The 14497-nt window shown below is 41.5% G+C and overlaps 1 protein-coding gene across 1 annotated transcript; it reads left to right on the top strand.

The window, feature by feature from the left end:
* The first annotated feature begins 2201 nt into the window (after nucleotides 1-2201).
* LOC135561984 (C-C chemokine receptor type 8-like) lies at nucleotides 2202-7188 on the top strand. The gene is made up of 2 exons (XM_065004518.1): nucleotides 2202-2258; nucleotides 6403-7188. Exons 1-2 carry the CDS (start codon nucleotides 2202-2204, stop codon nucleotides 7186-7188), a joined length of 843 nt encoding a protein of 280 aa, XP_064860590.1.
* Nucleotides 7189-14497: the final 7309 nt, after the last annotated feature.

Here is a 14497-nt window from a genome sequence, read left to right as displayed (position 1 = left end):
GAATAGCTCCCCTAAACATGAAGCATTTCTACCTGAAATCTAAATGCTCTAAATGTCAATAATGATGTGTGTCTTTAGTAGTAATGGAATAAAATTACACAGGAAACATGTATATTTATCGTCCCTGCCATTACAGTTGGAACATTTTGTCACTTTCCCAGAATCCCAAGGTTTTCCAGATATCCCGGTTGGAAGATTCCCAGAATCAGAAGGGAATGAGCATGGAAACCTGATAATTTTGGGGAAATCAATTTCCTTTTGAACCCTACCTGAAACAATAGTTTATTTTATTGTATTATTACAGTGGGACATCAGTGCTAGGCCATCTCAGGCATTACCACAGGGACACTGAAACTATCCCTAACATGTTGCATGTAGCTCACATGGTCTTTGATCAGAAAGCACGATGATACAATGCCGACTACTAATATTGAGGAATGTTTTGGCTTTTATAGAAACACAAGATGTGCCGAATCTTTAGGGTTCTCTCTTTTGTAGCCGCTTCCTGTAGTCAAATGACTAAATCTCCCTCTAGTGGCCTCATGGGTGTAATGTTATTAATTTTTTCCTAATTTAATCATAATAGAAGAAAAAAAATGAAGTGTAAATCTGGTGTTTCTATGTCTAACAGTTTGGTTATATTTCAGTCTTCTGTGATGTATATAAACTGTAATATTGGGATGAAAACTCAAAATGTAATACATTTCATCTCTATATCTGACATGGTACAGGTGTCTTATTTTGATTAAGCCCAGAACCATGTGTGTGAGGTGGATACTTTAGTTTCAAAGTAGATTTTTTAAAGACCACCAAGAATCACTCTGTGTGACTCTGATTTAGCCCACATTTATCTGTATATCTGACATTCTGTTTTGATTCTTTTGAACATATTATACTGTTTCCTACCTCAGGTTTCAATATTATTTCATAATACTTTTGTTATCGTCATTACATTTTACCACTGTTAATGGCACTGTGTGAATTAATCTTGTTGGATCATTATTCAGATTGTTAACATAGTTGAAGGGGAAGTAAAGGGTTCAAACCAAACAGCCACATTGTTGTTAAGCTCCTGCAACACGACATTTTGTAGTAAACATCTGAGTGATGGGGCTGTATAAATGTTATCGCTCTTAAATTCATGGATATAGATGTGGATGCATGGGACTGACCTTCCATACCTTAAGGGAACATTTTGACATTTGCCATATGGTTAGTGAGAAAGTCCATATTGCAAATGTACGGTCCCTAACTAGACGTGCCTGAAAACGTTTGTAAAATTTGCGGATGGCGTCGGGCCGTGCGGCAGGGCCAGATCTTCCATGAAGTCATCAAACGAACTCCCTCGGACATTCGGTTTCCGTTTTATAAAATAATCAAATTTTGGTCATTTTTCCGCTGTCCCGGTAAATCCCGCAAAAGGGCGAATGGAATCATATTGCAAATGTACAAAACATCACGAATCACGACGTTGCCTTATCTCCTTAACGGAAAATATTTCGAAACCGATAACTTGGTAAGCATAGGTTTTGCATAATGAGCAGTTGGCCCCGAACAAGATGGCGTCTAGGCCTCAACGGTTTTTGAGTTATGGCCATTTTTCTGGGATTAAAGGTCCAAAATGAAAATAGAGCAATAATTTTTCCACTTCACATTAAAGTAAAGGAACGTACGGTGTCAATAAAAAAAGAACCAGCCATTTATCTATCGTCATTTAAGAGAAATCGTACAATGTCAAATTGGTGATGTTCAAAAATAGTTAAAAAAAAAAACAGTTACAGATACAGTTGCAGCGTGTTCATACGAATCTTTTTAAAGTGGCTTCGGAGCTCTGAGAGATTTCTGAGATTTTCTGGGATTTTCTGAAATAACACACACTCACTAAACCCTCCGTAAATAAGTCAGTTCTTAACGTAAAGACTTAAAACTCAAAATTCTATAATTGTCTACACCAAGGAGGAAATGTGTTCACTTTCAGCTTCCTGTGTAAACCGGAAGTGCCTTAAAAGGGTGTCATAGCTGCTGTTTCGAACGATTAAAAAGGTCAGATCTTTTCAAAACTTCTTATGTGTGATTAGGCAACCCCCATGAACTGTAAGTCAGTCATTTCTCCCAACAGATGTAAAAAAAACTCTCTCTCACACACACACAGCAAGGATGTAGTGACAAAGTGCGGTGCTTAAAGACACACAGAGCCTGCAATGGCATTTCCATATTCTCTAGACCGTGCCGAGTTCAACGAGATGCTCCGCTTGATCGTAGGTCGCTCTGAGTGCAGAGACCGTGAAAAAAGTAGGCCCAAAATGAAGCCTGGCTCTAAATGTAATTTGCTTTTGGGTGACAGTGAGAGAACCGTTGGGGTGTGAAGCACAATTCGACCTCAGGTACGTTCCTGAGGTCCTCCCGATCTGTGTAAGCCTAACCTTGACCGTGTGGCATTAATCCTTAACAGTTAATCAGGGCTTTTTGATCTCACAGATTACAATGACTTCTCTCCCCATAGGAATACATTGCCTGCTCCTCTAAGTCAACCTGAAGCCTATGTGGGTTATGAATGTCTTATGAACCTGTCTTCAATGACAGTCCATAAGGACACTATGAGGTCTACCTGTGTCGATTCTAAGCTTCCTGAAGCAACCGGAAGTGGTTAAAATCACCCTAAAAGTGTTTTTCCATACCCAACCAGCAGTTTGTGATAAATAGTGCATTCAACCCTGTGTAAATCGGTCAGTTCTTAACGAAAACACTTAAAACTCAGGATTCTGTAAAGGAATACCCCAATCAGGATATGTGTTGACTTATAGCTTCCTGTGCCAACCGAAAGTGCCTTAAATGGTGTCATAGTGGCTGTTTCGAAGGGTTAAAAGGTGTGATTTTTTCAAAACATCATATGTGTGATTAGGCAACCCCCATGAACTGTAAATCAGTCATTTCTCCCATAAAATTTCTAATAAAAACTAAATCACACACACACACAGCTTGGAAGGAGGGACATATTGGGGTGCGTAGAGACAGACGGTGCCTGCAATAGTTACTTTTGTTCGAGCTAAAAAAGAACCATGAGACCTAGAGTTCTGAAATTTTAGAAACCTGTTCTAGACCTTAGGTCAATGGTTAGGTCGTGGTGAGTTACTTGGCTCTAGAAGGTTCTCGGACCGAGAAACAGCCTCGTATATTTGCAATAACTTCAATTCATTTTTGCATCACGAAAATGCCGACATTTAGAAATGTCCCAGAGTCGCAAGACTAGGTGCATTGCAACCTCCTCGGCCCATATAGACGGACCCCAACATTTCTGACCGATAGCTCATTCAAGGACCCCGTAGCAAGGCATGGAAAAAAGTGGATTTTCAGCACCAATTAGGGTCTTGCTCAGGCACCAAATTACCTATCGAGCCGAAACTTGGGATTCGGGGTCGCCTCACATAGGCCTACACATAATGTCAGAACTGGACCCGCAGCTAGAGAAGGCGTGGTAAATTTTGGGCCAGCTCTGAAGTATGTGATAGTTGGCTTCTAAACGAGTTGGAAAAAGTGGGTGTGGTGTCAGTTTGTATCAGTTTGGTGTCAGAATGATATCTAATTGACTGATGGACGGTGACTTGCTGGTGACTTTTGTCCATTTGCAATATATTTAAACAGTGAAAAAAACAGCACCAAATGGACATGATGAAATCAACACAACGAGCAATGGAGAGGAACCACTATCACTGCCCGGCCATCCTGTGTTCATCGGGCCAGTTAATTCGGCATTTCTGCAGGATTTTGGAGCATGACAAATTCGTGATGGTAAATGCCCATTGAAACATATTGCAAATGCATGTGCATTTGCAATATGATTCAACAGTGAAAAAAACATCACCAAATGGACATGATGAAATCAACACAACGAGCGATGGAGAGGAACCACTATCACTGCCCGGCCATCCTGTGTTCATCAGGCCAGTTAATTTGGTATTTCAGCGTCCCGGAGTCGCCTCTTCACTGTTGACGTTGAGACTGGAGTTTTGCCTGTGGTAGCGCCTTTGGCAGCCATTACAGCTTTGAATCAAGATTCTACCGACTTTACACAACTCTTAGGTCAACATCTATCCATTGTTTTAGCTATGCATGGGTTCAGAAATGGAGATGAATTAGTTTTGATGGCTTTCTTTCACTGAACTCATTCTCCATTGGCTACATTCTAATGTTGTGCTGATTTCTAATTAAAGGTAAACAGTATTTAAAGGGATTGCTTTAGAAAAACAAATTGAAGAAAAACTCCCTGATCAAATTGCTATTTTCTGAGATTTAAATAATATTTATTCAGTGTGTGAAAGGTAGACATACCCTCAAACCTGGTTACTCACCTGCACATGGTAAGTCTGAATAACAAGTACTGAGAAGGTCTTAAATCAAAAGGTGTAAAAAATAAATTTCCTGAGTCTGATGGGCCCCTTGGAGCAAACTGACCCAATAGGTTTCTCCATGACGTAACACACACCTGTGTGAAGGGAGGGCCGAGCTTTAGAGCACATTCAAACCAGACTAAATGATGCGTAAAAACTGTCCAATGAGAGCAAGTGCTGAGGGGGTGGGGTTTAGATTTGCTTTGCGTTGTCCAGCATGGTTTCAAACCAAACACAACTACGATCTGTCAACCAATTGAAAATGATGAACAGCGTTTATCACACCTCTTCCCCTATTACACCCTATCACATTCCACTCCACAGACTAACCCTGCTACAGAACATGTTGTGTCCATGTTTGGTTTGGATCTGGCCTTCAGCTTCTACGTTTGCATATCTGGTTCTGGCTGAATACATTTCTCCATTAACTAACACACACCAAGGTAGGGCCGAGCTTTAGACGCACCATCACAAACCAGACAAAATTATGGTTAACAACACAGCCAACTCAATGCTATCCAATGAGATAATGGGTTTGGGGAGGACCTAGATTTGCGTTGCGTTTTTCGTCGGAAAAGCTGGGGAGGAAATACACACCTGTGTGAAGGCTGGGTCAGAGGCAGAGCTTTAGACCCACTGAAGAGACCAGGAGTGTCTGAGGAAAACGACAGGTAGTCTACACTGACCACTGAAGAGACCAGGGTTGTCTGAGGAACATGACAGGTAGTCTACACTGAACACTGAAGAGACCAGGGTTGTCTGAGGAACACGACAGGTGGTCTACACTGAACACTGAAGAGACCAGGGTTGTCTGAGGAACACGACAGGTAGTCTACACTGACCACTGAAGAGGCCAGGAGTGTCTGAGGAAAACGACAGGTAGTCTACACTGACCACTGAAGAGACCAGGGTTGTCTGAGGAACACGACAGGTGATCTACACTGACCACTGAAGAGACCAGGGTTGTCTGAGGAACACGACAGGTGATCTACACTGAACACTGAAGAGACCAGGTAGTGACAGGTAGTGTACTCTCAAGAGACAATATTTTTCTTCATATTGTATTTGGACAAATTCACTTATTTCAAAATCGAAATGTTTTGTCTCTTACATTCACAGACCCCAACGACTGAGAAGAGATGAACACCTCTGTAGACAGCAACTCTACTCTCCTCTCCTCCTTCTCTGAACACCTTCTGGTAAAAAGTTATAATAACATCCAATAATAAACCATTGATAAGGGATTGAAATGTGTGAATAATGATTAATTAGCAAACTGTTTGTAAATGTCTTATAAATGTCTTACTAACTGAATGTTATTATAAAGTGTTACCATCTTCCTTTCCAGTCTGTCCAGTATGTTCTGTACACTGCTGCCATCTCTATCAACCTCATCCTGGGTCTTCCCATCTTCCTTTCCAGTCTGTCCAGTATGTTCTGTACACTGCTGCCATCTCTATCAACCTCATCCTGGGTCTTCCCATCTTCCTTTCCAGTCTGTCCAGTATGTTCTGTACACTGCTGCCATCTCCATCAACCTCATCCTGGGTCTCCCCACCTTCCTTTCCAGTCTGTCCAGTATGTTCTGTACACTGCTGCCATCTCTATCAACCTCATCCTGGGTCTTCCCATCTTCCTTTCCAGTCTGTCCAGTATGTTCTGTACACTGCTGCCATCTCTATCAACCTCATCCTGGGTCTTCCCATCTTCCTTTCCAGTCTGTCCAGTATGTTCTGTACACTGCTGCCATCTCTATCAACCTCATCCTGGGTCTTCCCATCTTCCTTTCCAGTCTGTCCAGTATGTTCTGTACACTGCTGCCATCTCTATCAACCTCATCCTGGGTCTTCCCATCTTCCTTTCCAGTCTGTCCAGTATGTTCTGTACACTGCTGCCATCTCTATCAACCTCATCCTGGGTCTTCCCATCTTCCTTTCCAGTCTGTCCAGTATGTTCTGTACACTGCTGCCATCTCTATCAACCTCATCCTGGGTCTCCCCACCTTCCTTTCCAGTATGTCCAGTATGTTCTGTACACTGCTGCCATCTCCATCAACCTCATCCTGGGTCTCCCCACCAATGTCTACATCCTGTGGCTGATAGTGACCGGAGCTGTAGGGACGATGGCTTCAGACTTCTTCTCTCTCAACCTGGCTGTGTCTGAGATCCTCTCCATCCTGTCCAATCTGATGTTTATTGTTCATCATCTCATCCAAGAGAATGACACTTTATGGAGCGTTGGGACATTCTTTGCCGGTTTCAACCTCTTTGGTCGTCCTCTGTTCCAGTGCTGTATCTGTGTGGAGCGCTACCTGGCGGTGGTCCACCCTGTAACCTTCCTGAAGTACAAACCCCTGAGATACAGGGTGGGGTGTTGTGGTGTTGTCTGGATGATGGTGCTTGGCTACTGCTTTGTAAATCTGCTTAGTAATTACCAATCTGCATGGTGGAAGATCTTTACTTTGATATTAAACCTGCTTACTCTTTCTGTGATGTTGTTCTGCTGCCTGGCTGTTCTCTGGGCTCTGAAACGTCCCGGTCCGGGGGAAGGAGAGAGAGAGGGGGAAGGGATGAACAACATGAAGCTGAGGGCCTTCAGGATCATTTCAATGATCATCGTGTCTATGCTTGTCATGTACCTCCCACTGGTTCTTCTCCTAGTTAGTTATCATTTTATAGAATCAGTGGAGTTTTTTGGGGGATTGTCCATTTGTTACTCTATCACTGTTGTCAGTGGGTTTGTTCAGCCTCTCCTCTTCCTCCACAGGTCTGGGAAACTGCCTTGTGTCAGGGGACCCTGAGGCTGAGGTCACACTGGGCACTGACATCAATCAGTTCAACTTCTAATTTTGATTTACAATTTGAGTAATTGCATTTTGGACTAAAAGTTGGGTGACAAAAATACCAACATTCCCGAAATTCGTTAACTTTGATGACTTCCATTCAGTTTCCCACCTTGATGACTTCCATTCAGTTTACCACCTTGATGACTTCCATTCAGTTTACCACCTTGATGACTTCCATTCAGTTTACCACCTTGATGACTTCCATTCAGTTTCCCACCTTGATTTGATTTGATTTAACGTCGTCATGTTGATTATATGTGTTGAAGTTACAGGGAAACAACACTGATTCTACCATTCTGTGCCCAGTGGCTTGGCTCTGGCAAGGACACTGATTCTACCATTCTGTGCCCAGTGGCTTGGCACTGGCAAGGACACTGATTCTACCATTCTGTGCCCAGTGGCTTGGCTCTGGCAAGGACACTGATTCTACCATTCTGTGCCCAGTGGCTTGGCACTGGCAAGGACACTGATTCTACCATTCTGTGCCCAGTGGCTTGGCACTGGCAAGGACACTGATTCTACCATTCTGTGCCCAGTGGCTTGGCTCTGGCAAGGACACTGATTCTACCATTCTGTGCCCAGTGGCTTGGCTCTGGCAAGATATATATTTTCCTCATTACTAAGCCCAACCAATCCAATCTGTACAAACAAACCCGGATCAAATGAGAACAGAAAATGTTCATGCTGACCTTAGTAGAACACACTGACTGCAATATGTGGTAGTTTATTGTGATGTCATACTGACCTTAGTAGAACACACTGACTGCAATATGTGGTAGTTTATTGTGATATGTGGTAGTTTATTGTGATGTCATACTGACCTTAGTAGAACACACTGACTGCAATATGTGGTAGTTTATTGTGATGTCATACTGACCTTAGTAGAACACAATAACTGTAATATGTGGTAGTTTATTGTGATGTCATACTGACCTTAGTAGAACACACTGACTGCAATATGTGGTAGTTTATTGTGATGTCATACTGACCTTAGTAGAACACAATAACTGTAATATGTGGTAGTTTATTGTGATGTCTTTCTGACCTTAGTAGAACACAATGACTGTAATATGTGGTAGTTTATTGTGATGTCTTTCTGACCTTAGTAGAACACAATGACTGTAATATGTGGTAGTTTATTGTGATATGTGGTAGTTTATTGTGATGTCATACTGACCTTTGTAGAACACACTGACTGTAATATGTGGTAGTTTATTGTAATGTCATGCTGACCTTAGAAGAACACAATGACTGTAATCTGTGGTAGTTTACTGTGATGTGTTACTGACCTTAGTAGAACACACTGACTGTAATATGTGGTAGTTTATTGTGATGTCATACTGACCTTAGTAGAACACACTGACTGTAAAATGTGGTAGTTTATTGTGATGTCATACTGACCTTAGTAGAACACAATGACTGTAATATGTGGTAGTTTATTGTGATGTCATACTGACCTTAGTAGAACACAACGACTGTAATATGTGGTAGTTTATTGTGATGTCATACTGACCTTAGTAGAACACACTGACTGTAATCTGTGGTAGTTTACTGTGATGTCATACTGACCTTAGTAGAACACACTGACTGTAATATGTGGTAGTTTATTGTGATGTCATACTGACCTTAGTAGAACACACTGACTGTAATACGTGGTAGTTTACTGTGATGTCATACTGACCTTAGTAGAACACACTGACTGTAATCTGTGGTAGTTTACTGTGATGTCATACTGACCTTAGTAGAACACACTGACTGTAATATGTGGTAGTTTATTGTGATGTCTTTCTGACCTTAGTAGAACACACTGACTGTAAAATGTGGTAGTTTATTGTGATGTCATGCTGACCCTAGTAGAACACAATGACTGTAATATGTGGTAGTTTATTGTGATGTCATACTGACCTTAGTAGAACACACTGACTGTAATACGTGGTAGTTTATTGTGAAGTCATACTGACCTAAGCAGAACACACTGACTGTAATATGTGGTAGTTTATTGTGATGTCATACTGACCTTAGTAGAACACACTGACTGTAATATGTGGTAGTTTATTGTGATGTCATGCTGACCTTAGTAGAACACAATGACTGTAATCTGTGGTAGTTTACTGTGATGTGTTACTGACCTTAGTAGAACACACTGACTGTAATATGTGGTAGTTTATTGTGATGTCATACTGACCTTAGTAGAACACAATGACTGTAATATGTGGTAGTTTATTGTGATGTCATGCTGGCCTTAGTAGAACACAATGACTGTAATCTGTGGTAGTTTACTGTGATGTCATACTGACCTTAGTAGAACACAACGACTGTAATATGTGGTAGTTTATTGTGATGTCATACTGACCTAAGCAGAACACACTGACTGTAATATGTGGTAGTTTATTGTGATGTCATACTGACCTTAGTAGAACACACTGACTGTAATATGTGGTAGTTTATTGTGATGTCATACTGACCTTAGTAGAACACAATCACTGTAAAATGTGGTAGTTTATTGTGATGTCATACTGACCTTAGTAGAACACAATGACTGTAATATGTGGTAGTTTATTGTGATGTCATACTGACCTTAGTAGAACACAACGACTGTAATATGTGGTAGTTTATTGTGATGTCATACTGACCTTAGTAGAACACACTGACTGTAATCTGTGGTAGTTTACTGTGATGTCATACTGACCTTAGTAGAACACACTGACTGTAATATGTGGTAGTTTATTGTGATGTCATACTGACCTTAGTAGAACACACTGACTGTAATACGTGGTAGTTTACTGTGATGTCATACTGACCTTAGTAGAACACACTGACTGTAATCTGTGGTAGTTTACTGTGATGTCATACTGACCTTAGTAGAACACACTGACTGTAATATGTGGTAGTTTATTGTGATGTCATACTGACCTTAGTAGAACACACTGACTGTAAAATGTGGTAGTTTATTGTGATGTCATACTGACCTGAGTAGAACACAATGACTGTAATATGTGGTAGTTTATTGTGATGTCATACTGACCTTAGTAGAACACACTGACTGTAATACGTGGTAGTTTATTGTGAAGTCATACTGACCTAAGCAGAACACACTGACTGTAATATGTGGTAGTTTATTGTGATGTCATACTGACCTTAGTAGAACACACTGACTGTAATATGTGGTAGTTTATTGTGATGTCATGCTGACCTTAGTAGAACACAATGACTGTAATCTGTGGTAGTTTACTGTGATGTGTTACTGACCTTAGTAGAACACACTGACTGTAATATGTGGTAGTTTATTGTGATGTCATACTGACCTTAGTAGAACACAATGACTGTAATATGTGGTAGTTTATTGTGATGTCATGCTGGCCTTAGTAGAACACAATGACTGTAATCTGTGGTAGTTTACTGTGATGTCATACTGACCTTAGTAGAAAACAACGACTGTAATATGTGGTAGTTTATTGTGATTTGTGGTAGTTTATTGTGATGTCATACTGACCTTAGTAGAACACACTGACTGTAATATGTGGTAGTTTATTGTGATGTCATACTGACCTTAGTAGAACACAATCACTGTAATATGTGGTAGTTTATTGTGATGTCATACTGACCTTAGTAGAACACACTGACTGTAATATGTGGTAGTTTATTGTGATGTCATACTGACCTTAGTAGAACACACTGACTGTAATATGTGGTAGTTTATTGTGATGTCATACTGACCTTAGTAGAACACAATGACTGTAATATGTGGTAGTTTACTGTGGTGTCATACTGACCTTAGTAGAACACACTGACTGTAATATGTGGTAGTTTACTGTGATGTGTTACTGACCTTAGTAGAACACACTGACTGTAATATGTGGTAGTTTATTGTGATGTCATACTGACCTTAGTAGAACACAATGACTGTAATATGTGGTAGTTTATTGTGATATGTGGTAGTTTATTGTGATGTCATACTGACCTTAGCAGAACACACTGACTGTAAGTCGCTCCCCCCTACAGCTCGCCCGGTCTTCTGGCATGACCATCTGACATAAAAAGGGGACAGTTTGATGAAAAAGCTTTAAAAAATGGTTAAAATCTAAGTCATGTGACCTGATGAACCAAAACAAAGGGCTATGGTCATGAGGAATTAAAAGTCATATTCTTCAAGAATCCACGTCTGTATAAATGGCTTAATATCGTTAATTTAACAGTCATAAAATGGACGTACCAATCCCAGATTGAACCTTTATGTGAACGTTATTGATTATTGTTCCTGTTAGAAATGTAAACCTGAATCAGTTAAAGATGGTTGTTTATATTTGATGGGTCCCTTGTTGTTCTTCATACTTTAATAAATGGTCCAATGACATCTGAACTGTGGAATCTCCTGTTGATCGTTCTCTGACTTTTGTAAATAAAATGTTGTCTAGTTAAATGTATCACTACAACCTTGTCCTTGATGGATAGAGTGCTGCTCCTGGTGCTGTTACAGACACCTTTATTTAACCAGGTAGTCTAGTTGAGAACAAGTTCTCACTTACAACTGCACCCTGGCCAAGATAAAGCAAAGCAGTGCAACACAAACAGCAACACAGAGTTACACATGGAATGAAGAAACATACAGTCAATAGTAAAATAGAAAAGTTTATTTACAGTGTGTGTCAATGAGGTAGGATAAGGGACGTATAAGGCAATAAATAGGCCATAGTCACGAAATAATTACAATATTGCAATTAAACACTGGAGTGGTAGATGTGCAGAAGATGAGTGTGCAAGTAGAGATAATGGGGTGCAAATTAGCAAAATAAATAAAATAAATAACAGTATGGGGATGAGGTAGTTGTATGGGCTATTTGCAGATTGGCTATGTACAGGTGCAGTGATCTGTGAGCTGCTCTGACAGCTGGTGCCTAAAGTTAGTGATGAAGATATGAGTTTCCAGCTTCAGTTCATTCCAATCATTGGCAGCAGAGAACTGGAAGAAAGGCGGCCAAAGGAGGAATTGGCTTTGGGAGTGACCAGTGAAATATACCTGCTGGAGCGCGTGCTACGGGTGGGTACTGCTATGGTGACCAGTGAGCTGAGATATGGCGGGGCTTGAGATATGGCGGGGCTTTTCCTAGCAAATACTTATAGATGACCTGGAGCCAGTGGGTTTGACGACGAGTATGAAGCGAGTATGAAGCGAGTTGAATACAGTTGAATACGGCTGCACATTATTGTCTCTTATCAATGGCGGTTTAGGACCTTGAGCGTGGCCAGCTCGGAAACCAGCTCAGAAACCAGATTGCATATCAGAGAAGGTATAGTGGGATTCGAAATGGTTGGTGATCTGTTTGTTAACTTGGCTTTCGAAGACCTTAGAAAGGCACCGTAGGATAGATTTTCGTCTGTAGCAGTTTGGGTCTAGGGTGTCTCCCCCTTTGAAAAGGGGGATAACCACGGCAGCTTTCCAATCTTTGGGGATCTCAGGCGATACGAAAGAAAGGTTGAACAGGCTAGTAATAGGGGTTGCAACAATTTTGGTGAATATTTTTGGAAAGAGAGGGTCCAGATTGTCTCGCACGGCTGATTTGTAGGGATCCAGATTTTGTAGCTATTTCAGAACATCAACTATCTGGATTTGGGTGAAGGAGAAATGGGGGAGGCTTGGGAAAGATGCTGTGGGGGGGTGCAGGGCTGTTGACTGGGGTAGGGGTAGCCAGGTGGAAAGCATAGCCAGTTGTAGAAAAATGCTTATTGAAATTCTCAATTATAGTGGATTTATCGGTGGTGACAGTGTTTCCTAGCCTCAGTGCAGTGGGCAGCTAGGAGGAGGTGCTTTTATTCTCCATGGACTTTAGTGTCACAGAACCTTTTGGAGTTGGAGCTACAGGATGCAAATTTCTGTTTGAAAAAGCTAGCCTTGGCTTTCCTAACCTCCCTGAAACATTGCATATCATTGGGGCTATTCAATGCTAATGAAGTACGCCACAGGATGTTTTGGTGCTGGTCAAGGGCAGTCAGGTCTGGAGAGAACCAAGGGCTATATCTGTTCCTGGTTAAAAACAAATTGAATGGGGCTTAGTAACGATGGTGAGGAAAGCACTTGTAAAGAATAACCAGGCATCCTCTACTGAAGGGATGAGGTCAATATCCTTCCAGGATACCCAGTCCGGGTCGATTAGAAAGGTCTGCTCGCTGAAGTGTTTTAGGAAGTGTTTGACAGTGATGATGAGTGGTCGTTAGACCGCAGACCTATTACAGATGCAGGCAATGAGGCGGTGATCACTAAGATCCTGGTTGAAGACAGCAGAGGTGTATTTTGAGGGCAGGTTGGTTAGGATGATATCTATGAGAGTGCCCGTGTTAACGGATTTGGGGTCTGGTAGGTTCATTGATAATTTGTGTGAGATTGAGGGCATCAAGACTAGATTGTAGGATGGCCGGGGTGTTAAGCATGTCCCAGTTTAGGTCACCTAACAGCACGAGCTATGAAGATAGATGGGGAGCAATCAATTCACATATGGTGTCCAGCGCACAGCTGGGGGCTGAAGGGGGTCTATAACAAGCAGCAACGGTGAGAGACTTGTTTCTGGAAAGGTGGGTTTATAAAAGTAGAAGCTCAAATTGTTTGGGCACAGACCTGGATAGTAAGACAGAACTCTGCAGGCTATCTGTGCAGTTGATTGCAACTCCGCCCACTTTGGTAGTTCTATCCTGTCTGAAAATGTTATGGTTAGGAATGGAAATTTCAGGGTTTTTGGTTGTCTTCCTAAGCCAGGATTCAGACACGGCTAGGACATCCGGGTTGGCAGAGTGTGCTAAAGCAATGAATAAAACAAACTGAGGGAGGAGGCTTCTAATGTTAACATGCATGAAACCAAGGCTTTTACAGTTACAAAAGTCTGGCACTGCAGGGCCTGGGTTAACCTCCATATCACCAGAGGAACAGAGGACGAGTAGGATACGACTAAAGGCTTTAAGAACTGGTCGTCTAGTACGTTCGGAACAGAGAGTAAAAGGGGCAGGTTTCTGGTTACGGTAGAATAGATTCAAGGCATGATGTACAGACAAAGGTATGGTTGGATGTGAATACAGTGGAGGTAAACCTATGCATTGAGTGAAGATGAGAGAGATATTGTCTCTAGAAACATTGTTTAAACCAGGTGAGGTCACCGCATGTGTGGGAGGTGGAACTAAAGGGTTAACTAAGGCGTATTGAGCAGGGCTATAGGCTCTACAGTGAAATAAGGCAATAATCACTAACCAAAACAAGCATATTGACATTAGGGAGAGG

The sequence above is a fragment of the Oncorhynchus nerka genome, linkage group LG18 (genome assembly GCF_034236695.1).
Source record: "Oncorhynchus nerka isolate Pitt River linkage group LG18, Oner_Uvic_2.0, whole genome shotgun sequence".
NCBI lineage: Eukaryota > Metazoa > Chordata > Actinopteri > Salmoniformes > Salmonidae > Oncorhynchus > Oncorhynchus nerka.
The sequence above is the reverse complement of the archived record's forward strand: the minus strand, read 5'-3'. Positions and strand labels throughout refer to the sequence as shown.